Source organism: Silene latifolia, chromosome Y (genome assembly GCF_048544455.1).
Source record: "Silene latifolia isolate original U9 population chromosome Y, ASM4854445v1, whole genome shotgun sequence".
Taxonomy (NCBI): domain Eukaryota; kingdom Viridiplantae; phylum Streptophyta; class Magnoliopsida; order Caryophyllales; family Caryophyllaceae; genus Silene; species Silene latifolia.
In genome coordinates this window covers 275,560,755-275,587,611 of record NC_133538.1, presented here as the reverse complement: position 1 = coordinate 275,587,611, position 26,857 = coordinate 275,560,755, and the positions used below count along the sequence as shown (strand labels likewise).

The following is a 26,857-nucleotide window of genomic DNA, read 5'->3' as shown; positions in this document are numbered from 1 at the left end:
GTCGTCGACTTACCAAAAGGTAAACGACAAATTGGGTGTAAATGGATCTACAAAGTCAAGCATAAGGCGGACGGAAGCATAGAACGGTATAAGGCTCGCTTGGTTGCCCAAGGTTACACTCAAATAGAGGTAGTGTATTATCATGAAACGTTTGCACCGGTGGCTAAAATGACGAGTGTGCGGCTCCTATTGGCTGTTGTCGTGACTAAAAAGTGGAATATTGAGCAATTAGACGTTAACAATGCTTTTCTTCATGGTGATTTGAGTGAAGAAGTGTACATGAGACTACCACAAGGATTCCAAACAGCCGACAAAGGTAAAGTGTGTCGACTCTTAAAATCTTTGTATGGGTTGAAACAAGCTTCAAGAAATTGGTTTGCAAAATTGACGGATGCATTAAAGGGATATGGTTTTACTCAATCATTAGCAGACTACTCTTTATTTACAATGCAAGCAGCCGGTTCATTCCTTTGTTTATTAGTCTACGTGGATGACATGATCATCGTGAGCAACAATGTCAAAGCAAGTAACAGTTTGAAGAATTTCCTTGATCATAAATTTGGCATTAAAAATCTCGGTCAGTCAACATATTTTTTGGGGATAGAAGTGGCACACGGAGTGAAGGGATTATTTCTTTGGCAACAAAAATACGCAATGGAAATAATTAAAGAAGCCAAGCTGGAAGGGGAAAAGCCTATTAATACTCACATTATGCAGAACCACGAGCTTTCTTTGGCCTCTGGTCAGCTGCTCAAAGATCCAATGGTGTATCGGAGGTTAGTGGGACGATTAGTCTATCTCACAATTACTCGCCCAGATTTATTATATGCGGTACATACCCTTTCCCAATTCGTCCAAGCACCGCGTAAAGAACGTTGGGAAGCTACACTTAGGATCATTCGGTATTTAAAGGGAAATCCAGGAAACGACATAGTCATGGACACAGACACGGTTTTTATGCTCACTGGTTATTCGGATTCCGATTATGCGCATTGTCCTTTGACGAGACGATCACTAACCGGGTACTTCGTTTCATTAGGGCACACACTAATTTTCTGGAAGGTTAAAAAACAATAGACGGTTGCCAAGTCAACGGCCGAGGCCGAATATAGAGCCATGGCGGCAGTCACGAGTGAACTTATTTGGCTAAAATCTTTCCTCAATTCAGTCGGCATTATTCAGGTTCATCCTATGAGAATTTTGTGCAACAATAACTCGGCATTAAACATAGCCAAAAACCCGGTCTTTCATGATTGCACGAAATATATTGAAGTTGACTGTCATTTTATTCGTCAACATTTGTGACACGTCTGTCGTGTACCTGTCAAAAATAAACTAACTAAACTAACTATATAGCTAGGGAAGTCAGGTCGATCTCCACAGGGAGGCAAGATATTTGTAGTAGTCCGTCTATTTGGTCACAAATGGGGGGGGGGGGGGTTGTTTGATTTGTTGTCTAAACTACGAGTTTTGAAGGAAAGAGAAATAAAGGCAAGAGCAATAAAAACAGAGAAATAAGGATAAAACTATCAGATAGAGAGGGACATGTCAGGATTTCGGTTCACTACGGTAGTCTAGTGACTCAGCTGTAAATGACTCAGACGAATTAATGTAAGACGGATGTTGAAAGGTCCTTTCGGTCCACTTTCTATCCTAAAATACCACTAACTTAACTTTCATTCTCGTCAGGGTACTCTACTGTTCATAGCAGGCCTATTTAGTCCAATCTTTCGATCTAGGATTAATTTTAGCCAGATTAAAGGTTAACTCAGAAGTGTGCACTCAACTAAGTCGAATAAATACAATTAAATTGCTATAGTGACAGAGTCTTGTAATTAATTCATCTGTTTCATCTACTACATCGTCACTTTCCTATCGCAGATCCCCTAATCCCAACATGAAAGGGGTTTAGCTGCTCATGCCGCTAATTAAACTAACAGCAGATAATATTCCAGCAGTAAACATAATGAAATAACAATTAAAAAGCATAAAAGAGAATTAGGGCAAAAGAATAATTGCAATGAAATGAAGAATTAAAGCGAACAAAAGATTAATTATTATAAAGAGAAGAGAAAGGAATTACAATCAAGCGAATTCCGGTGTAAAGAACAAAATCCGAGCAAAAGCAATCCCAAGAACAAGGTTACAGTGAAGAGGAATGGTTTACGCAGTAAAGTTTGAAAAAAAAAAAAACTATGTAGTAAGTAAATCTGATACTAATAACCTAACTAATGTAGGTTTAAATAGGAAGAGTAAATAAGTTTTGCGGAATTAAAACATAACACGGGCTAATTAAAGCCCATAATCAACGAAACCACTCGATCGAGTGGATTAAAACCACTCGATCGAGTGGATTAAAACCACTCGATCGAGCAAACACCTCAGCAAATCTACTCGATCGAGTAGAAAGTTACTCGATCGAGTAACTGGTCTTTCTGCAAGCTAAGGATCAAGTGGAAAACCACTCGATCGACCACCCTGGGACGTGAAAACCACTCGATCGAGTGGTAGAAGTGCTCGATCGAGTACTTTGACTTCATTTCAGCTCAAGTCCGCCCCTAAATGCCTCGTAATCCGTGCCATGACGCTTCCAAACGTAGTATCTCACTCTGGAAAATCCCGTCTCCTCTAAATGCATGCAAAAAGGACGAAAAAGAGTACGATTCCACTACTTTTGCGTTCATTTCTACAAAATGGACAAAACGAACCAAAGTAGCCAATTCGGGGCAAAATACTATAAAAACAGTATAAAAATGCATAGAAATAGGTGCTGAAAAAGGTTAAAAAGACTATATAAAAAGCACGTATCAATTTGGTCAACAAAACCATTGCAAAAAGTCATGTTAGAAGTAAAGAACAGATAGCGGACCTATTTACTAAGACACTTGGTGGAGAAGCGTTCGACTATCAAAAGTGTAAGTTCGGCATTCGGTCACCCGATGCTTCAACTTAAGGGGAAGTGTGGAAATATATCAACCATATTCACATAATATATGGGATATATTTGTTTGTAGATATTATTCTCTATATTATTCTCTTATTTGTTACCTTATTTGTAGGAGGATATTTAGAGTAGTTTTGACTATTTTGGTTAGAGGAGTTATATATAATCCTAACTATGTACAACGTTTTGATTATCAATTTAATTAGGCTTACAACCAATCCTTCCCAATTCTGTTTTCTCAGTTTATCAAATGGCGTTGTTGTCTTGTCGTCGGCGTACGAGAATAGAGGAGAAGGCAGATTTTGGTGGTACAAGTGTGCTTGCGAATGTGAGCAGTGTCACCAACAGTCGTAACTCATAAGTACGGCTGTCTTCAGAGTAGTCGTAGTCAGGGCGGCGGTTATGACAGGTGGTGGGTGGTCGGCGGTTGTGACAGGTTGTGGTGGTTGATTAGGTCGCATGGGATCCTGATTCTATATATATATATATATATATATATATATATATATATATATATATATATATATATATATATATATATATATATATATATAAAAGTTCATGTGAGTCCTTCTTCTAATTGTGAGTCCATGAGTTCTATTTAGAGCCGTTGGATGAGGAAAATGGAGGGATGAGATCAAAGGTCATTAATTAGATAATTTAACCACATCTCTCTCTACAATCACTAATTCCCCTAATTAATAACTAACTCACTATATATAATTTATTTTTCCACTCATTTATCTCTCATCTCACAATATTCACTCCTCATCTCTCACTAAAAACCAAATAAATCAAAAAAAAACCCTCTCTTACTCACCCTCCAACCCCACGACCCACCACCACATATAACCACCACTCCTCCGACGGCCACAACCACCCTCCCCAACACCAGATCTACCACCTACACCAACAGCCCCTACCACCGCGACAATAACACCACCGCGCATCTCATCCTCCATGCACCTCATCCTCTTCCCCTTTCTTCTCCAACCACCAGTTGTCCTCTACTTCAGCTTCAACACCCACCACCCTCGCCACCGCCCGCCACCAACACCGACATCCTTCTCCTCTCTTCTTTTCAGATCTGAAACCACAACCACCTTCTACCCCCGTCATCAATACCGCCACACACCACCACAACACCTCACGACAGCAACAACAACACCACCACCACCGACTCCTCTTCTCTCCGACCACACCCCATGACAACCCCCAGCAACAACACCACCCAACAACCAACCATTTCACTGTACTTCAACCAACGCCAACAACGACTCAACAACCTAATATCCATATCTCGTGACACCTTCTCACGCCGCCATCTCACACCTCCATCTCACGCAGCCACGACGACACACTAACGGCACCTCCCTTTGTCTTGTTGTCTAGGGTGTTGTCGTTTTGTGGTTGTTGCTGGTTGTGGTGAGGGTTGAAGATGGCGGGATGTTAGTCTTTCTCTCTTACTTTTGATTTGTTTGTTTTCCTTTCCAGATCTATAGTTACAGGCTTTTTTTGTCACATTTCCTTTGTCCTAGATATCGTCTTGCTATATATTTTAAATTTCGTATTTCAAATCTCGTCTTGTTATTATACTGTCTTGTTTTATATTTTTACAAATCTCGTCTCATTAAAATTCGTCTTGTTATATATTTTTTTCAGTTTTCGTATTTAAAATTTTGTCTTGTTAATGTGTGATTTCGAATCTGTTTTTTTGTTCTTTTAAAGGTACATACGTATTTTAAAATTACAAATTTCAAAATAATATCCTACAAAACCGCTTCTGTAATACCACAGGTTTCTAGTTGCAGGTAACTCGGTCGAGTAGGGCTTACTCGGCCCAGTTGGTTGTCGGGCGTCTTAAGTTGGGTTCTGGAACGTCAGAACTCGATCGAGTAGGTTCTGTACTTGTAGATGTTTGGGCCAAAATTCACTATTTGGCCTAAGCTACGTGGCATGAGACGAGTGGGTAATTAAATATGCAAATGGACCCATGTCATACATAGGGGAGTCGGGCCCATGGACCGAAGGAAGAGAAATACGGATAGAAGACCAAATACTGCTATTTGGGTTAATTTATACATATCGGGCCAAGATAGGATTAGGCCCATCAGAGCCGATTTGGTAAATTGGGCCAAAGAGACCAACGGCCAAGGGAGGCCCGCGTGTTGGAGATCATCAGGGAGATTTCAGGGAGATCAGGGAGAATAGAACGTGAGATATCGTTTATGGAAAGAAGCATGGTAGGACCACGATTACTTGCCATACAAGGAGTAGAACAAGGCTAGGGTTTATTCACTATAAATACAAGGAAGTAAGGAAGAGAAGGGATCCATATTCATCCGACGCTGCCGTACGCTTGCCCTAAGTCTACGTACAAAGAGTACCCTTAACCCCCACCATCATCTCACCATTCGTCATACGATCCAATCATATGTCATATGGACATTACCATACATCCTTGATTGTCTCATAAACATGGCCAACATCAATCATAACCAAATACTCTGCAAATACACTAAAAACCTTACCAAATCCATAAATACGTACCAAGTATACAATCAAACTTGTATAAATCCAAGTCCCACATACCATGTGTTATCGACGGCCGATTAGCATACAAATACTAGCTCATTGTCCAAGAAAGATCAATCCATAATATGTTGTATCTTGTACTCCAACAATTACATAGTGGATATATTGGCGGGATACCGACTCCCCCCGCGGTTGTTTCCCACATCGGGTTTTCCGCGTCACCAAAATCTCCTGTGTCATTATCTCTTATTTTGTCCTTTACTTTATTTATATCATTACTCCGTCACAAATCATACATAAATTAACCCCCTGATACGAGGCTAAAAAGAGTAGGTCACTTTAACCCCTAACGAGATAGAATATCGTGTTTTGACAGTTTTTTACCAAAACAGTTTTGGCGCCCACCATGGGGCATGGTGATTGATTTCTATAGCCAAGTTGTCATCAAGTTAATCTCCGGTGCCATGTCTGCTAGCGAGCAAGATCTCATTGCTATTTATGGAGTCGGTAGTAGATCTGCTCTTTGGAAGTTATCTGGAAGCCAGCAGCAGATCAGCTTCCTATGATCCGCCAGAAGTCTCGCAGTAGATATGCTCCCTGGGATCTTCCAGAAGTCAGTAGTAGATCTGCTCCCCGAAAGTTATCCGGAAGCCAGCAGCAAATCAGCTTCCTGAAATCCTACCAGAGACCTGCAACAGATCTGGCCCCTGAAATTTCTTCAGACGCCTGAGTCAGGAAGCAAACCTGGCAGCAGAACTTCCTTCAGACGCCAGAGTCTGTTAGTAGATCTGGTCCCAGAATTCATCCAGACGCTTGTAGCAGAACTACTCCCTAGAGTTCCTCTAGAGTCCTACAGCAGATCTGGTTCCTAAAGTTCCACCAGCCTCTGTTAGAGCAGGAATGATCAATCCACCAGAAATCAGCATTAGTGTACCAGCAGTTAGTGTACAGACATCAGGTGGACTAGCAGGAATGTTCAGTACAGGGTCACAGACTAAAACATATCAAGCCAACTGGTAAATTAGGACCTCAAGAATCTATGGCTCAGATAGACAGACCCCTGAGGAGCTAGTCACCGGACTACAACCTGGAGGCCCAACATACAACCACCCTTCATGCTGATCAGACTGCAGGCTACGTCAGGTAACACCTTATCTTTTGATTCTGTTAAAGCTAAAAATCTCCTCAAATGCAGGAATTTTAGCCATCAGGAATCAGAATGACAATCTGGAGCCATTGTCGCCCAACTCCAGTAGTCAGTAACCCCGGAGAACAAATCTCTACAGGAATGTCATCGCGGAGGTAACACCTTTAGTATTGTTCCATCTGTCATTAACCCTCTTGCAGGACTTGTAAACCTGGTGGGGTGGCAACTCCAAAAGCTAAGGAACATGATCAGCAGCACCGTAAGACGAATAATTACAGCTAGAGAGTTTTCAATACGAACAGGGTAACCTGGGCCACCTGCTATCACGTGGGGGCAAGGTCCAGTAAAATAGGCTCCACAAATCAGGAACCAGACAAAATATAGCCAGCAGGCTGGACCCAGCCAAGACAAAAATTATCAGAATACTGACCTCAGTCACTCCAGGCAACTGTCACCCTCATAGGGTCGGCAGCCAGCAGTAATCAGTTTGTACGACGAGTATCCTAACCGGGCTAGAACTCGAGAAACATCACAAAAATGAAACAAAGAAAAACAGAAAGGGTCAAGCCCGAAAAATGACAAACAAAAGTCCGAACAAGTTAGGGAAGAGATCTATCTAAAAGATCCATTCCTCAGCAGCTGTAATACCAGCTCCACCATCCAGCTCTACTTTATCTCTTCTTGCAGTAACTAGCTCTGGCTCGGAGACATCAGCAGCCTCAGCAACATTTAAGGAGAGCTAATCTCTTCAGCATCTAGAATCAGGTCCCCAGCACGCTGAGATCTAGCAGAATAAAGAAGTCTCGGTCATCTGCCTCCTCTCAAATTCAGGAAGCATGAGGAACTAGAATCGTAAATTCAGGAAGCAGGAAGTAGGGGGCAGGATGCAGGAGGGAGCAAAGTCGAAAATTGAGGAGGCAGGAAGCAGTCATCAGGAAAAAGTCAGAAAGCAGTCAGCAGACACCATAATGACAGCCTATATTAGCTGTCATAGCAACCCAGGCAGCCAGAATTTAGCAGCAGCTTGGACAGGGAGCATCACTTAAAAGACAGAAGAGGGCAAATGCAGGTTATCTTACGGCATACTTGGGAGGCGCCAAACGCTCGATTGGGTGTAGGAGCATGAAACACTTTCACGTAACTGAAACACTATCGGAGCGCGCCACCTCTAATGTCCAAACCAGAACCAGGAGAATCCTGGTCCCCATACCTATCAGTTACCGAGACAACAGCCGATGTCATGTTGCAAGCCAGAATATTATTTCAGTAAGTCATTGCATCCTGCAAAGACCAGGTACAGATCACTTGAAAAACTGGTTCTTGCACACGTTATAGCCTTCTATAAATTGCGTTCTTATTTTTAGTCTAGTAATGTCCATGTGCTAACTAACTACCCCCTAGAAAGCCATTATGAGTAAACCATAGATATCAAGAGGGATGACCAATTGAACGACACATCTAAGTGCTTACAACATGAAATCCGAACCTCGGACACCATTAAGTCACAAACCATGGTAGACTTTGTACCCAACTTTAGTCCAACACCTCAGACCTAGGTGGATAAAAGCACCCTCAACCTAGAGGGAGACAGGGGAACTATAGTTGGACATAGCGCACCGGTAGGGCCACCAATATAAGGGGAACATGAGTAGGCCTGGTACCTACGAGGGAAGCAGGACAAGTACCTGAGAAAGCGAGGCACCTGATCATCCAAGCATGCAGCAGCCCTGAAGGTCTGACGCCTAAAGTCTGGACACCTGAAAGCCTGACGCCTAAAGTCAGACACCTGAAAGTCCGGCGCCTGACAATCTGACATCTGGAAAAGTCGGACACCTGAAAAGATCGGAAACCAGGCAGGTCCCTGTTCGCTAACCAAAACCTTGTTGCAGACGCCCTCATAACCCTGGGGGAAAATTCAAGCCAGGTATCTTATTAACCACACTGATAATTTTATATGCTACGATTAGCGATAAACAAAAGAAAGAAGATTCTTATCCATAGGCACATACGCCGCTCCTAAGGTAGCTCATCAATTCGTGATCTCATTACTTTATTTATATTCTGTATAACTACTGCCTTGATCGTTGGAGAGTCGTTGGCTATGCCATATGCCAGCCCTAGCAGAAATATTTCTTGTAGAGTTGTAGGACCGTCATTAAATTCTCCTGACAGCAGAAGTGCTCACACGGGCTCCAGAACCTCTCACTCTTCCCCCACATCGAATGTAGCGTCCTCCTGCGAAATGCTGGGCGCAGAAAGCTGCCTACAGCAAACTTTCTGCTGGCACAAACAGCCTTCTCGCGTGCAGATCAGGCCTCCCAGCAAGCAGGACAAGTCGCTCCGGCAACAAACTTTCTGCCTGCTGAAATAGCCTTCTCGCGTGCAGATCAGGCCACCTAGGCGGCAGATCAGATCGCTCTGCTAGCAGGATCCTAGTGCCAGGTGTCTGGTCCTCAACAGGATCCCAATTTCTGACGTCTGATCCCCAACATCTGCCCGACATCTGGCAGTACATAAAAGTTCCTAGCACCCTGAATATACAGGAAACAGGCAGCGGCAGTACACATTCTTAGATCAGATTCCTAAAGCGAAAAATCACAGCAATACATGCTGCCACCAGCAAGTTTCCTTGGGAATCGGAACATGAAATAATAAATGACAAGCAGAAGTGCATGTCCTCCACACCCAAGCTGTGAAAACCATGCAGGGGGCAGATAATATATATTCCGCATGGTAGCCAGAAACAAGCAGTCCAATGGACAAGCTGACTCACTATTGAGAATCCGAAATGAAAAGCTAGAAGAAACTGGGGGCAGAAACTCAAAGAACAGTTAAAAAACCCTTCAGCCTCTTGTTCGGAGGAAAGGCAGTAATACCACCAGAGGTTCTGGTTCCCACCCACAGGTATGAATGTATGAAAGGAGAAACAGAACCAGGTGAAGATGACCTGGCAAAACAAATCAGCTAAGGACATTACATTTACCTTGAAGGTGTACAACCATCTAAACAGGCATACAATCCCATGATGGTGTACAACCACCTAAACAGGCGTACCATCCCTTGAAGGTGTAAAACCACCTAAACAGGCGTACAAGTCCTTGAAGGTGTACAACCACTTAAACAGGCACACAAGCCCTTGAAGGTGTACAACCACCTAGACAGGCATAGGGCCCCAGCATGCATGCGAAAACAAGCCCTTGAAGGTGTACAACCACCTAGACAGGCATACAAGCCCTTGAAGGTGTACAACCACCTAAACAGGCATACAAGTCCTTGAAGGTGTACAACCACCAAGACATGCATAAGGAGCGTAGGGATTTCTTAATAACCAGGATCCTGCAACGTTCCATCGGTCCTAGAATGACGATAAACTTGCCTAAGTACACCCCTGTTGGCTTTAAACTTGATGAACACACCTTGCGTCTTGAACAAGGTTAAGTAGTCAGAATGCGGCATATGTCTAAATCGGCCAATGGGCTGACACGACAGCTAGCTAAGTGTAAATCAGCCCCCTGGGTTGACACGACAGGTCTAAATCAACCCCTTGGGTTGATACGGCCACCTCCAGTTTAAATCTGCCCCCGGGTAGACACGACAAACCTCCTGAAAGTCTAAATTGGCTCCCAAAGCTGACACGGCTACTCATTACGCACCCAAATTCTGTCAGTGGACAGATAAGGTAACAAAAAATACTAAAAAGGACTTGCACCTTGCAAAGTCAACTTCCCAGAGCATTTCAACGGTCCTAGAACGACGATAAACTTACCTAAGGTACGTCCTACAATGACTTAACACTTACTCCTACCCCCTGGCCAGGGGCAGATATATTTATCATCATTCAAAACATGTCTTGTCCCCGCAGAAAAAGGCAAAATATATAGGCATGATTGACATTGTATTCACATCATACTATAGCCCCTATCATACATTAGAGGGTCCTCGCATGCACATCCATTGCATTACTAACATTTTGCAGGTATCACCTACATGACAAGTGCACAATAAACTTGTGCCAACTACCAGACTCACCCTTGGTGACCAGATAACATAATGGTAAGGGCAGGTGGAAACTATTCCTCCTGAGCAGTTGTCAGCAAGATTTCTGTGTCAGGCATCTGCTCCCCAGGATCTACCAGCAAGATCACAGCATCTGCCACCAGGTCCTTAGTGTCAGGCATCTGCTCCCTGTCATCCGCTAGAAGGATTCCAACATCAATGTCTGGTTCCTCCCCAGTCACCATCCGATCGATCATCCCCGTTTCAACATCAATCGTTTGTTCCAACATCAATACTGTCACCGTCTGGTTCCCGACATCGGTCGTCTGGTTTCAAATCGATCGTCGATTCAACATCCATCACCGCTGATCGTCGAAATCACCCGTCTGTTCCAAATCGATCGTCCGGTTCCAACTTCCCTCATCGTTGCACCGGCCACCCTGGTCTCAGTCGTCCCTAGTCCCAGATCTGACCCAATCGTCGTCGTCCGGTTTCGACATCGATCGTCGGTTCCCGAAACATCAACCGCACTTTGGTCGCAATCGAATCGACCATCTGTTCCAAGATCGATCGTCTGGTTCCAAAGATCGGCCGGCTGGTCAACCGTCGGTCTCCAGTGAGTCGGCCTCCTCCCAGCATCGGCCTGGTCGACCGTCCTGGTTCCCAACGTCAGCCATCTGGTGTCCAGCGTCAGCCAGCAGGATCCTAATATCAGCCATCGGGTTCCTAGAGTCAGCCATCTGGTTCCCAACGACAACCAACAGTGTCCGCCTTCAGGAATCCATCGTCCATCATTAGATTCCTGCCGTCCACCAAGTTGAGCTGAACATCCTTCAACAGAAATTCGCATGAAATCCGCTTGCTGGCATAATATGCTAGCAGAAATCTACAAGTCGGCATCTTCAGAACATCGGGTTGCAGATTAGCAGAATAAAGGAGTGACAGAAATCGGTCTGCCAAAGCAACAGAGTATGGTTCAATAGAAACGAATAGATTAGGGCACCCGAATTATTGGTACAAAACAGGGATGCAGAGTTATGTCAAGTGTATCCATCAGGAGTCACACTTAGCAGGCTGGCATCAGCTTGCTCCAGCGGAGTTTAATCATCCTTCTCCCGCAGACTTCTAATGCTATCTTCTAGTGGGATGACAACATCTTATTCCAACAGAGTTTCAGCAGCATGCTCCAGTACAGTTTCGGCAGTCTCCTTTAGCAGAGAGTTTGCGGTCTATTCTAGCAGAGTTCTAGCATCCTTCTCTGGTAGAGTTCCGGTGTCATCTTCCAGCAGGAAGATAACATCTTGTTCTAGAAAATCTCAACGGCTGAATCCAGAAGGGTAGCAAAATGATAATGTATAGCAAGCAGAATTTGAAGAGTTAATTTCCCTCCTCAACGAAGCTGAGAAGCGAAATTAGGGGCAAACTGTTTGGGCCAAAATTCACTATTTGGCCTAAGCTACGTGGCATGAGACGAGTGGGTAATTAATTAAGCAAATGGACCCATGCCATACATAGGGGAGTCGGGCCCATGGACCGAAGGAAGAGAAATACGGATAGAAGACCAAATACTGCTATTTGGGTCAATTTATACAAATCGGGCCAACATAGGATTAGGCCCATCAGAGCCGATTTGGTAAATTGGGCCAAAGAGACCAACGACCAAGGGAGGCCCGCGTGTTGGAGATCATTAGGGAGATTTCAGGGAGATCAGGGAGAATAGAACGTGAGATATCGTTTATGGAAAGAAGCATGATAGGACCACGATTACTTGCCATACAAGGAGTAGAACAAGGCTAGGGTTTATTTACTATAAATACAAGGAAATAAGGAAGAGAAATGATCCATATTCATTCATCTAAGCCTACCACAAAACCTACGTTAATAACCTAACGTACAAATATCCATCCGACGCTGCCGTACGCTTGCCCTAAGTCTACGTACAAAGAGTACCCTTAACCCCACCATCATCTCACCATTCGTCATACGATCCAATCATATGTCATATGGACATGACCATACATCCTTGATTGTCTCATAAACATGGCCAACATCAATCATAACCAAATACTCTGCAAATACACTAAAAACCTTACCAAATCCATAAATACGTACCAAGTATACAATCAAACTTGTATAAATCCAAGTCCCACATACCATGTGTTATCGACGGCCGATTAGCATACAAATACTAGCTCATTGTCCAAGAAAGATCAATCCATAATATGTTGTATCTTGTACTCCAACCAGTTTGGATATCCGATCCGTATCCGATCCGAATGTTTGGATATCCGATATCCGATCGTTAAGTTTGGTTTGGATATCTGATCCGAAATCTTTGGTTTTGGTTTGGATATGGATATTAGAATTAAAACATTTGGATATCCGATCCGATCCGAAACTATAGTTTTCTAGTATAATTTCGAGAAAATAAAATTTTATTTGATATAACAACTTAATTAATGTTTAAAATATTAGAGAAATATCTAGGTGGTACTTAAATTTTATGTCGAGAACATTGAAATAAGAATACTAAAGAAAATCATCATGTAAGACTATGAATATAATCGTGCTTCAAACTTAATTTAATGTAAATTCAAAAGTATGGATATCCGATGGATATTCGCATCCGATCCGATTATTTTGGATACCCGAATATTGGATATCCGAAACATTTGGTTTGCATATTGGATATCTAATTTCAGGATTTTTAATATGGATATTCGATTCGAACTAGCACTTTGGATCAAATACCCGATCCGTACTCTGCCCTACCAACCACTACCTAGTGGATATATTGGCGGGATACCGACTCTCCCCACGGTTGTTTCCCACATCGGGTTTTTCGCGTCACCAAAATCCCCTGTGTCATTATCTCTTATTTTGTCCTTTACTTTATTTATATCATTACTCCGTCACAAATCATACATAATTTAACCCCCCGATACGAGGGTAAAAAGAGTAGGTCACTTTAACCCCTAACGAGATAGAATATCGTGTTTTGACAGTTTTTTTACCAAAACAGTAGACACCTCAAAGTTGTCTACTAGCCTTACGGGTACCCGATGATGAGGCTAAAATTTAATGACTAAATAAAAATTGACAATGTTATAATTAATGGCTCTTTACGCTTATTTCCCAGTGAACCGCTCAAAATTACTCCTAAATAGCCTTTTTATTAACCATACCTTATCATAATATTAGATCTTTTAATCTGGTGATTATGTCCTCGAAAGATACATGAAAATGTATTTGAGACAGAGTATTAACGGCCTAAAACCGTAAAAGATAATGGAAAAAATATGTCCATGTTAAACTGATATTTTAAAAGATTGGAGGCAATCTACCTCTTAAAAATGTTTATTATACTCCGTACTATGCATGAATTAGGGAACCTGTATGTAAAAGAAGAAGAATAATCCATTTTGTACGTACGTGAAGCCAGTATTAATAACCCGATTAGACATGAGTCAAAAAAGTAATCGTACCTTGAAGTTATTACCTGGCTACAAGCAAGTTGAAATAAGAAGGCAAGTTGTATTAGGACTTAAGAGAATACGTAGTATTTATTACGGAGTAGATAATAAAGCACCTATGGATGAATAGCAATGACCAATCGGGAAAGAAAAGCACGTAAGAATAGATGACAGAAACGAATGTTTGGGTTATTTTCCACAAAAAAATCCACTTGATCACGTGGCAGCTAATAATTGGAACAGAGCAAGAGTGGCGGATCGATGACATGGCCAAGAAATATCTCAAGCAAACTCCACACAAAACCGCAGTCAAACAGAAGCTGAACAAAACCCATGAGACTCGGTCTAACAACAGATCCCACGAAAATAGGGAAGTTGAGAGAAACATGGCGTAGACACTGAGGAGGAGCGGATCAACGAGAATGACTGTAAATACAAAGCAAAGGCGAAGCAGCATGATTCATTCATTCACACACTCATACTCCAAGTCTCAACACCTATAAAATCATCATCATCACCATCCAAGAATATTAGTCTCCATTTTTGTCATAATTGTATTCATACATTGTTCCTCCTCAGTACCTCAGAAGTTATAGTGCATACATTTGGCGGGATACCGACCCCCCCCCCCACCCCCCCCCCCCCCACGGTTTTTCCCAAATTTGGGTTTTCCGCGTCACCAAATTCTCGTGTCCTTTACTTTATTTTGCATTATTTATTTTATTCCATCAGTTTACAAGTACCATCACACTACCACAAAATAAACTAACAATAGACCTCTTTGACCCACCTAAGACAAAGAAACTATTAGGTAATTTTTTTACCAAAACAGTTTGACGCCCACCGTGGGGCATAGTGGTCATATTATAAAGTCAACCCTACCAGCAGTACGTTTAACATGACGGGATCCAATCAGAGTACCTCAAGCGCTCCGAGTTCCACCTCCAGCGTCTCGGGTTCTACCACCCAGCCTATGGCCCAGATCATTCCAGCCATAACGGGAACGGTAGAACCTGCGGCTCTCATCAGCAGGGTGATCACCACCAGCCAGCCGACAAAGGTGACCCCAGTACCAGCCAAACCCCTGCATTCACCTAGAATTGCATATGTGGGGGCAGCGCGTGTAAGCAAGGTGTCCAGCAGGGAAAGCAGCCTAGTCAGATCCGCAGGAACGCCAGTGGCTTCTCAGCACGCTGGATCAGCACCACCGGAGGCATGGCAGCAGCTACTCCAGGGCATGAACACTTTGCACCGTGCTGTGGAGAGCCTACAGAAGGACAACGAGATCCTGCAAAGGGACAACCGGGCCTTGAAAGACAGGATGAATGCAGTTGCCCAGAAAGAAGTACCTCCATAGACGACAGAGCATACGCCAGATCGGGAAACTCTCAGGGAAGTCATGGAAAAATCTTCCCATAAGACTTGGTAACCAGGCTAGATCTGGGGGTGATATCACCACCAGGGGTACCACAGCAGCCAATGATAATGCCTCCTCCGGGGGTACTATCACCACCAGGGATAACGCCTCCACCAAGGGCGATGTCACCAACAGGAACGGCAGTAGGGGCAATCACCCTAGTAGGGTTGGGAGCCTTAACACCAAGTTTTTCCTCACCATACAGCAGTACACCGCCCGTATTGGGGAACAACCAAGGCGAACAATTTACAAACAATGCTCCCATAGGCACAAGCACGTACTCACAGCAGGCTTTGGGTGCACAGTTCAGGCCTATTGTGAACGCACCTCCGCTGCCTAGCGGCTACGTCGTTCCACCATATGTCACAGGAGGTGCGCCAGTAACCGGCAGTCCCTCCGGCTTCTATTCGCCAGTTCACAACATAGTTGTGGGAACAAGTACTTCAGTAGAGCAGCAGCTGCAGGAGCTTAGAGTTGTGATCGGTAAAGTACCAGGAATGCCTCCTCCCATGGAGATGGCAGCACCGGAAAGCTACGCAAACTCACCCTTTGTGGACAGCATAGCACTCGTCAGTGTACCGAAAGGATTCACTCCGCCAAACATGAGTCTATATGATGGGACGACTGATCCGTTGGACTACGTCAACCATTACATGCAGAAAATGATGGTAGTAACAACAACTGGTTCACTCAAGGAAGCATGCATGCGCAAGGGCTTCAGGTCAACCCTGTCAGGGGCAGCACTACAATGGTTCGTGAGCCTGCCGAACAAGTCTATATCCACCTTCGCAGATTTGGTTAATGCCTTTAACCAACAATTCACCAGCAGTCGCAAGCCAGAAAAACAAACAAGGGACCTATACAGGATAGTCCAGAGGTTTGAGGAATCCACTCGGGACTACCAGGACAGGTTCAACATCGAAAAGGTCATCCCTAAATACGACGTATCCACGGCGGTAGAAGCATTTAGGCGTGGACGTCACCACGATTAAGATCTGTACAGGGAGCTCACCAAGTACCCGTATACTACCTTCGAGGAAGTACAATAGAAGGCAATGGGTGTCATGCGCCTAGAGGAGGACGAATCCATGAGGGATGTCTACGACACAGAACGTACTAACAGAAAAATCACCACGGAAAAGAAAAGTGAAAGATCTAAACCGTACAACAAGAACAACGTGAACAAAGTTTAAGGGGACGCCGATTGGACGGAATGTGCTAGCTTGCCCCCCAAATTGAGTGAGTACGGATTCACCACAAGAATTTCCGGAGTATTAAAAGCACTGAAGGAGCTAGGACAGAGATTCGGGTGGCCAAAGAAGCCGGTACCCAGGGAGAATGACAAAAGGGACGCCAACAAGAAATGCGAGTACCACCACGACATCGGGCAAAACACCGAGGATTGTGTAGTCCTACGCAAGGAGATAAAGCACCTTCACGGAAGCGGCTGCCTTGATCATTTACTACCAAAAGGGGCCAAGTCCGGGAAGGTAAACACAGCAGAGCAGGTACTCCCCTCACCACCTCTACTGTACTCCAAGGTTGTGAATGTCATCACAGGTGGATTCAAGATATGTGGGCTGACTTACTCAGCAGTCAAGCGCCATGTGGCAGAGACTAAGGGAGATAAACTAGAATCCTCTTGCCGCATCAGCAGGAGCGATTTACCAGTAGTGGCATTCGACGAAACAGATATCCAAGATGAGGGGGAACAGCATCACGACGCATTGATTATCACCCTCTCAATTGGAAATTGCCTGGTAAGAAAGATCCTAGTTGACACCGGGAGTTCTGTGAACTTCATAATGCTACGAACCCTAAAAAACATGGGGTTCAGCAAGAAAGAGCTGCTCAGGAAGGCGGTACCCGTGGTTGGGTTCAGTGGAGAAACGAAACACTCTCTGGGGGAGATCATAATTCTTACATTCGCCGGAGGAGTTAACAAACAGGTAAGATACTTGGTCATCGACGGCCCGTCAACTTACAATGTTATCCTTGGCAGGCCATGGATCCATGAAATAAAAGAGGTACCATCTACGTACCACCAGAGCTTGAAATTCCCAACACATTAGGGAGCACAGGAATACTTGGAGACCAAGAAGAGGCTAGAGACTGCTACAAGGATGCTCTCAAACCCACAACAAGCCCACCAGCATAGCAATTATAGAGACTGTGCATCTAGAGGGATTACATTGAGCCCCCACAGGCAGAACTTGACGAAGTACATACATATGGACGCGGAAAACCCTGAGCAAACTGTGCTGATTGGAGCAGACTGTACATGTAGTATCCGTCAGCAGCTACTTGATTTCTTGCGCACTAACATGGATTGCTTTGCCGAGTCGCACGATGATATGGTAGGTATTGACCCGGGTGTTATAACGCACCGAATGAACGTCGACACCAGTTATGAGCCAGTACAACAGAAGAGGAGAAAGTTTGCTCCAAAAAGAAATAAAGTAATCAATCAGTAGGTAGACAATCTACTGGCATTAGGAAAGATCAGGGAGGTCAAGTACCCAGAATGGCTATCTAACGTCGTGGTAGTACCCAAGAAGAACAACAAATGGAGGGTGTGCGTAGACTTCATGGACCTGAACAAAGCATGCTCGAAAGACCCATTCCGGTTGCCACACATAGACGCAAGGGTAGATGCAACAACAGGCCATGAAATGCTCACCTTCCTTGACGCATAGAGTGGGCACAATCAGATAAAAATGCACCCAGATGATCAGGAGAAAACGTCCTTCAGGTCTGAGAGGGACATGTACTGCTACAACGTAATGTCGTTCGGCCTCAAGAATGCTGGTTCGACCTACCAACGTCTAGTAAACCAAATGTTCAAAATTGAAATTGGGAGAACAATGGAGGTTTATATAAACGATATGGTGGTCAAGTCAAAACAGGCGGAACAACACATCACCCACTTGGAGAATACCTTTGGGATACTCAGAAAGTACCACATGAAGCTAAAACCATTGAAGTGTACTTTCGGGGTATCCTCCGGAAATTTCTTAGGGTATCTAGTCACCGAGAGGGGAATCGAGGCAAGTACAGAGTAGATCCGAGCAATGTTGCAGCTGGAATCTCCCCATAAACCAAAGGACGTACAGAAGCTCACAGGAAATGTGGCCGCTTGAACCGGTTCATTTCAGAATCCTCGGATAGATGTCAACTAGTATATGACATCTTTAGGAAGAGCAAGCGGTTTGAGTGGACGGAGGAACATAAAAAGGCGTTTGACGAATTCAAAAGCTACTTGAGCACACCTCTGTTACTCTCTAAACCGAAACCAGGAGAACCCCTGTACCTGTACTTATCGGTTACGGAGATAGCAGTCAGTGTTGTACTGGTACGGGAGTACGAGGGAGCATAGAAACCTGTATACTACATCAGTAATCTCTGCTACCTGTAGAGACCAGGCGCACCTCGCTAGAAAAACTCGTCTTAGCACTTGTAATTGCTTCATATAAATTGCGCCCTTACTTTGAATCTCACACCATCTCCGTAATCACAAACTACCGCCTGAGAGCTATAATAAGGAAGCCTGAACTATTGGGTAGAATGGGTAAATGGTCTGTCCACCTGAGTGGGTACGACCTGAAATTTGAACCCCGGACACCTATCAAATCCCAAGCCCTAGCTGACTTCATGTCTGATTTTAGCCCAACCCTCCAACCTCAGGATGACAAAGACGTGTTAACTCTGAGTGAGGACAAGGGTGAACAAAGGTGGGTACTGTACGTTGACGGGGCCTCAAATATGAGAGGAACGGGGGTAGGCTTGGTCCTCCGCTCACCTCAAGGGGAACAAATTGTTCAGGCGGTACAGTGTGAATTCAAGGCGACCAACAACGAAGTCGAATATAAAGCCCTACTCTTGGGTCTACAGTTAGCTGCTGAAACAGTGTACATCTGAAGGTGTACAACACCCAGAGTCCACCCGCTGGAACCTCAGTCCTATTTCTCAGTAGGTACAACAGGAGAAGTGGAAACCCAAAACATTAAGTTATGGCACCAACTTCTTACTTATTCGCCTGAACAGGTATCACATTGTTGCTTTTGCAGCTTTATAGAAGGAACACTATCAGCCCGAACAAGGGATCTCATTCAGAACGTACGTGTTAGCCACCTTGGATCTGTCAGGTACTGCTGAAACGGTAACAACTTAAAAACATGCTCTCAAATTCCTCCCAAATATCTTAAAATTCTTATTTCTTTTCCACCCTTGGGTGTTATCTGTCAACAGGTAGCGCTAAGGGAATAAAACTGTAGACACCTCAAAATGTCTACCTAGCCTTACGGGTACCCGATGATGAGGCTCAAATTTAATGACTAAATGAAAATTGACAATGTTATAATTAAAGGCTCTTTACGCTTATTTCCCGAGAATTAACTTAAAATGGCATAAAACCACCCTTAAATCTTCTATGTCCATTTCAGCCCATTTTAGCATGTTACGGCATAAAACCGTTAAGTAATAAATAAAAAACCACTTTCAGACTTATTCGTCACTTAATCCATTTCATTACCAAATTTCATACTGTTTTAATAATATAGTCAAAAAATACACTATAAGACCAAAATAAAGTTCCATATCAGAACTATGTCAATTTATAGTCGGCCCAGCTAATTTCAATAGTACCACTAGCCCATATAACTCATGTGACAACACCAACCTATAAATAAGCCCGGCCACTAACTTCGTTATTATCAGAAGTGTTCCCAAACAATACCATCATCAGGGACATCAACAAATATAAGGGGTTAGCCGACATAAGAAATCTAAGAGTCAAAGGAGATGTGGCAATTGGTATTACATGTAGATTAGCAAAAGTTGGAGGATGTTGAGTTAATAGATAAGAATTGCCAGACAATGAGATGAAGATTCCCTTGCTTTCCTTATTATTATTATCAAATACCGTAAAGATGAGATGAGCCATAGAGAACACAAGAGTCTGCCTACTATAAATAAAGAGGAGGCGAGGACGAATAGGATGGACGGACATAAAATAAATCGTCCGAGGGAACACACACATTCCACGAGAGAGAGAGCATACGTGATTCACAAATACAAACAGAATATCGAAACCAGATCAAGAATTCTATTCTTATCAACCGTCTCAAATAAACTATCCCAGTTTCAAATCAAATCATTCAAATAAATTATCCCAGTTCCATATAAGCGCATAAGAGCCGTAAATTAACGACAAAGTCGAAATTCATTAATAGTCAACATCCACATAAGCCTGAGGGTACCGACATCAAATAAGTTTTTCTTTACTCTTTGTTCTTATTTAAATCTTTATTTTACCTTTTATTTATTTTCTCTATTTTATTGTCTTAACTAACATATTAATTTGTCAGTGTAAATAATTGTATAAGGTTTGTTACTAACTTTCTTTTTTCTGTCTTAGTTTCGTCAAATATATAATATTACAAATAAATAGTAGAGGCCGTCAGTTTGACGGGCGATCCGGGTGCCTAACACCTTCCCTGACCGTACCTTTACCCCCGAATCCGCAATCTTTGGTTCAGACCGGAGTGACGGATCAGTCCCCATACCAGGGATCAAAAGGGGCCTTTTCCGTTAACTTATTTTTGTATGTTTTTTTATAAAACCTACTGGCGACTCCCTACTACTTATATTTTTTCAAAAAGGAGATTTTTTCAGGGATCTCACAGTGGCGACTCCGCTGGGGACATAGAGGGTAAGACTCGAAACTTATTTATAAAATTATATATTTGACTGGTGTGGAAGAAAAGCAAGGCGTTTGTTTTGTGTTGCGTTTTCACGTTTCATTTGCAATTTGTGTGTAACAAATTCCATGCATGCACTAACGTGTGTTCCAGGTTAGGCACATTCGAGATTGCGTTGTTACTCTCTGTTGTCATATATTCAACACTCTCATTCATCTATTTTGCATCTGTCTAGAAATTGTTATTGATCTAATTATTGTATAAAGACAAAAAAGGCATAGGCTCTCCGTAAGCCAATATTATGTCATCTTAAGCTACCCTAATTCACCCTCGGCAAAGTATGTTGTATACTTAGAAGGTCCATTCGACCGACTAGGCCTTACACATATTTTCCACCTCATGACGTCGCGTTTTGGCAACTCGTCTGGTCCATATGACTGGGGGAGCACAAAAGCGAGAGATACCCTCGGGTATTTTAATGTTGTGAGTACCCAATTATCAACCATAAACCAAACCATAGATCCCGTAGAACCTTTGTTAGGCTATATTATGTGTCCTGTTTGTTGATAATTATTGACATGATCTTATTCGTAATAAATTAATCCAAAAAAAATATGATAAATAGAATTTGTTCAAGACGTGTTAGACGTGTGTTAACTGGGATAGCTAGTATGCATTGTCCACTCACATACAGCCATAAATTAGCCTAAGCATGCATTTGCAATTACATCCGTCAGTTTCGTTCTCAGTCCGTCATTCTGTCCATCGGTCCTGCTCACTCCTGCACACTCCAAAAAAAAAAAAGAGAAAAAAATAATACAAAGTTCAGTTTGTTTCGTCAGACACACAAAAAAAAATTAGTACTCAGCACTTCAGTCTTAGGTGACCATTCATCCATAAACCATTGCATGTATCGTTATCACATCTGAGTCTCTCCGTCTGTCTTTTCGCCAGTAGCAAGTCTAGCATAATGTAAAAAATCAAGTTCAATTATACCTTCATTACATCTTATATGCATCACTTCGGGATTAGTCAACATGATTTATGGACTTATAGGTGGTTCGACATTTGCCTCGTATAGAGTATATACACTTAGAACTCATATCTAGGCAGTGGCACGATTTCCTGTCAGCACTTGTGCATAGTGTCGTTCTCTGCATGACCCCAGTCCAGTACATCAGTAGTACCTGATCATATAAAAAAAAGGGGTTTATTAGGCATTTACATTCAGATCTCATATAAGCAGTTGTACATGTGCATTCACTAACTCCATTCTAGTCCTGTTATAAAAGAAATAAAATGTTTTTCTAAAAGCTAAGATGTCATGATCTGGGATAGGGTGGAGTAAACGAGACCCTAATTTTAATAGCCACTCTAGCTGGGGAACAAAAGAAGGGTACAGAAAGACTAGACAATACTAACTCACATATAATTTCCATCAAAATTTGGTTAAATTAGGACCATCCAAGTCCTTTCTCACTTGCATATATATAAGAAAAAACCAAGAGTAAGAACAAACATGACAACAAAACAAGAAAAATCACTCTTATAGTCAATAATCTTATAACTCTACTGCTGACATTATCAAATAACATGTGGTTTAGAGTGTCCATTAAATAGGACCATCCAAGTTCTTTCTTGGCTGCATATGTATAAAAAAAAACTAAGAGTAAGAATAAACATGTCAATAGAGATAAAATTCATTCTTATAATCATAATCTCATACGAGTATTCTTGACATTACCTAAACAAACACTAGTTTACATAAGTGTCTAATTAAGATAGGACCATACCAGTCCTTTTGAGTTAAATAAAAAACGAGCATATGTCGTTTTTATTAGTCACTTGTTCTACTTTTTACCCTTAACTAGTAGAATAGACTTGAAATACTTTAGGTCGTATCTTTTTAGTGTAGATCGATCGACCTCTTAGAGTCAGCCTAAACGGGGGCGTGCACTTGACCATCTTTTCCATCTCTGTGGTGTGATAATTCCTTGATCGCCGTGTCTCTAACTAGGTGACCTATAGGTTTGGAGATTCCATCTTTCTACTTGATTCGTTAATTTTCCATACTTCATGTGACTACTAGTTTAAATGAGCACAACTCTCTATTTACCAAATTTGTCAATTTCTTATATCTCAAATGACTATCACATGAGCACAAACTCACATGATCAACCTTTATAGTAATTTCCAATCCCTTTCTATTGATGCTAAAAAACTAGCTCAAAAACATTAAAACCATATTCTTAGTACACCCGTGTCCAAACATAGCAAATAAGACCCGGGAGCGCACACTCCATGCCCTTAAAACAAGATAGGCGACCACAAGTCCCTTAGAATGAACTTAAGACATGAGTCTAAATACCAATACAAGTTCAAGCAGAAAATCCAGCTTGAAGACTCTCAAATATTCAAGGAGAGAAATTATGATCTCAAATAGACACAACTACAGTCTCAAAAGACTCAAAAATTCAAATGTCAAATCTCAAAAATTCAGAAGACAAAAAAAAAAATCCAGGAAAAGTTGCAATTTTATCCCGTATCAAAAATCTCAAAAATTCAAAAGAAAAAGAGTTCCAGTAAAAAAAAAAAAAGAGACAAAAAAAAAAAAGTTCCAGTGAAAAAAAAAAGACAAAAAAAAGTTCCAAAAAAAAAAGACAAAAAAAAAAGCTCCAGTCCAATTTGCAATCAAAGTGCAGAGTAGTCACCTTTTCATTTCTCAGACGAGTCAATTCCACAGTTACATTGTCTCCATACCTTTTGGGACGATCCTTTCATTCATTTAGGTGAGTGAGAGAGGCACACAGGTCTCGAGTGTCTTCTAACACCATAGAACCTTCTACTCCATTCCATTTATCACCCTCGTTTAGCATCTAAGAATTCGGGGGATGTACACTAAGTTTATACGGTCACAAAAGTATTTTGTTTCTATGCTATTAGTTTTGCTTAATTAGCCGAACTTGTTACTATAAAGAGGCAGAACTCATTTTACAGTATAAATCTCAAATTCCAAGGCGAGGGAAAAATTCCAGAAAAAAAAAGTGGAACGACGACGACCCACACCAGGTCGAAAAAAAAAATGTTTTAGAAAACAGATTTGCTGTGTGGCACTAAAAAAAAACACACACACACCAGGAAATAAACAGGGGGCTACCACAACAAGCAGCCTCTGGAGGATTGTGTCAGAGGGAATCTAAATAGAAGAATTTCAAACGAAGGGCCTAAGGGAAAAGTCATTATGCATGTGTTAACAATTTAGAAGACAGCCGTGACCAATAATATTGTAAGGACGTGCAATTTGGTAACAACTCAATAGGCACAACACCTAAGCAGCTAGGACTAGAGTACTCCGTCCCTTTCCCAGATTATGCTCAGTTGCACGTTTTGAAAAAAAAATTAACAGGACTAGTAATAAGATGTAGCAGGTTTCTATGGTCTATTTTAGAAAAAATGCATCGTAAATTAGCTAGTGTTGTCTTTTTTGCATCATTAGCGTCATTATTCATTTGCATCATACATCAGCAGCATCATTATCATCACAATTGAATTACGGAATAATTGTATTGTCAAGCAATCAAGCATACAACTTGATTTATGAGACCAGTATTAAAAAAAGAGGCATAATTTCAAAATCAATCAAAAAAGAAAAACAAGCACTTACTTCGACTGTGCTTCATCATCAGATCACCCGATGCCAATCGGGGCTCAAACGCAGCTATGGCGGCACAAAACCGCCGATCGCATCCCATATCGAAGCCCTCTTTGAGGCATCCCATCAGCGATCATCCGGTCGCTAATCGGGGCTCAAATTGCGGCACACCTCCGCTTATTTCACTCTATCTCGAAAGCTAGCGAGAATCGACAATCGCCGTGCTCCTTCATCGCTTAACTCGTCACCAATCTATTGCTCGGGGACGATGGCTACGACGGCACAAATTTCTTTCCCCAAATCGGGATAGTACATTTCAAAGAATCATTTAGAGAACATAAATTCAGAATCAAAATCAATCGACATAAAAAAAAAAGAAAGGACAGTAAATGACGAACGATCGCTTACCGACGGTACAATGATCGCGCTGCTTTCATCCCATATCGAGAGCCAAAGGGCTCGATGGTGCGCTGACATCGATCATCTTGTTTTCAATCAAGCACTGGAATGACGGCCCCGATGACGACAAACGACACGATTTCAATTCATATAGGAGAATCATCTTGATTTGATTTTTCTATAGTGAGCAACAATAGACAAACTAACTGAAGAAGATCAACTAGGATGAGAAATTGGAAGTTTCGTCGAAGGCTTTGTTGAAGATAAGTTTAACGCCATTTCTAAGTCAATAAAATGGGTCCACTTAAATTAAGAGGCATCAAAGTTCCACTGACTATATCACTCGTCTTTTCTTTCCTTCTAAAATGGGAATTTGCAATTTTTTAAATCCGAGTTCGTAAATTAAATTCTACGTTTCTCACTCGTTTAAAATTCAAATTTTACATTTAATTCCAGCCAATTTCGTGAAATAAAATTTTGCGATTTTCAAATTCAACTTATTTCAAAATAAAATTTTGAAATTAAACTCGGTCGGCAGGCCCTGACATGCATTTTAAGTTCTTAAAATAAAATTTTGTGAACTTGCCCTTTTTGCGAAATAAAATTTTGCAATTTTTAAACTTATCGGTCGGCGGGCTCTAATACGCAATCCTTTTTCAAAATAAAATTTTGAAATTCCTTGGTCGGCGGGCTCTAACACGCAATCCTTTTTCAAAATAAAATTTTTGAAATACATTGGTCGGCGGGCTCTGACACGCATCCTAGTTCATAAAATCAAATTTTGTGTTCTAATCCACCGTTCACTGCGAAGTTAAGCAAATCCGGTTTCGTTCACCTGCGAAGCTAAGCAATCTCATTCCGTTCACCTGCGGAATAATCCAGCTTTGTTCACCTGCAAAGCAATCCAGTTTCGTTCACCTGCGAAACTAACTTGATCCCGACCGTTCACTGCGAAGCTAAACAATTTCACGTTTTGTTCACTGCAAAACTAAGAAACATCCCTTGGTCGGCGGGCCCGATCGCAACCGAGTTTGGGAAATCAGATTTCACGATCTCACCTTTAAGCTAAACAAAGTTTAGCTATACGATCTGATTCCAGGCCGTGAAACAAAGTTTTGTCATGCCGGCTTCGATCCGGTCATAAAACAAAGTTTTATGATCCTCTATATCCGATTCCAGCTACTCCCGACGGGTAATATAAGAGGCCCCGAGTCGTTTCTTATCCTTTATCTGTCCCGACCGGACTACTTTGACCTTCGTCTTACTCGGACTCGGTCAAAGTGGGGGCTTCTGAGACACCTCAAAATGTCTACCTAGCCTTACGGTGCAGATGATGAGGCTCAAATTTAATGACTAAATGAAAATTGACAATGTTATAATTAAAGGCTCTTTACGCTTATTTCCCGAGAATTAACTTAAAATGGCATAAAACCACCCTTAAATCTTCTATGTCCATTTCAGCCCATTTTAGCATGTTACGGCATAAAACCGTTAAGTAATAAATAAAAAACCACTTTCAGACTTATTCGTCACTTAATCCATTTCATTACCAAATTTCATACTGTTTTAATAATATAGTCAAAAAATACACTATA

General features: G+C 42.1%; 2 protein-coding genes and 1 long non-coding RNA gene across 3 annotated transcripts; 2 read left to right on the top strand and 1 right to left on the bottom strand.

Annotated features, from left to right (window-relative positions):
* The first annotated feature begins 15,580 nt into the window (after positions 1-15,580).
* On the top strand, positions 15,581-16,504 carry LOC141630718 (uncharacterized). The gene has a single exon (XM_074443485.1). It carries the CDS (start codon positions 15,581-15,583, stop codon positions 16,502-16,504), a length of 924 nt encoding a protein of 307 aa, XP_074299586.1.
* Positions 16,505-16,567: 63 nt separating this feature from the next.
* On the top strand, positions 16,568-17,986 carry LOC141630717 (uncharacterized). Its single transcript, XM_074443484.1, has 3 exons — positions 16,568-16,625; positions 17,073-17,461; positions 17,585-17,986. The coding sequence occupies exons 1-3, from the start codon at positions 16,568-16,570 to the stop codon at positions 17,984-17,986; spliced, it is 849 nt and encodes a 282-aa protein (XP_074299585.1).
* A 3,836-nt stretch (positions 17,987-21,822) lies between these two features.
* Positions 21,823-24,897, bottom strand: LOC141627057 (uncharacterized). The gene is made up of 3 exons (XR_012536618.1): positions 24,876-24,897; positions 22,208-22,398; positions 21,823-21,992 (listed from the first exon to the last, which is right to left on the bottom strand). It is a non-coding gene; the product is annotated as an uncharacterized LOC141627057 (long non-coding RNA).
* Between the last annotated feature and the right edge of the window lie 1,960 nt (positions 24,898-26,857).

What these genes read in the sequence shown, in the direction of transcription:
- LOC141630718 (XM_074443485.1), top strand. Translation starts at nt 15,581, where the DNA reads ATGCCTCCTCCGGGGGTACTATCACCACCAGGGATAACGCCTCCACCA.
- LOC141630717 (XM_074443484.1), top strand. Translation starts at nt 16,568, where the DNA reads ATGGGTGTCATGCGCCTAGAGGAGGACGAATCCATGAGGGATGTCTAC. An exon ending in GGATGTCTACGACACAGAAC is followed by an intron (nt 16,626 to 17,072) that starts GTACTAACAGAA and finishes ATGTCATCACAG; the next exon opens with GTGGATTCAAGATATGTGGG. An exon ending in CCGGAGGAGTTAACAAACAG is followed by an intron (nt 17,462 to 17,584) that starts GTAAGATACTTG and finishes CCAACACATTAG; the next exon opens with GGAGCACAGGAATACTTGGA.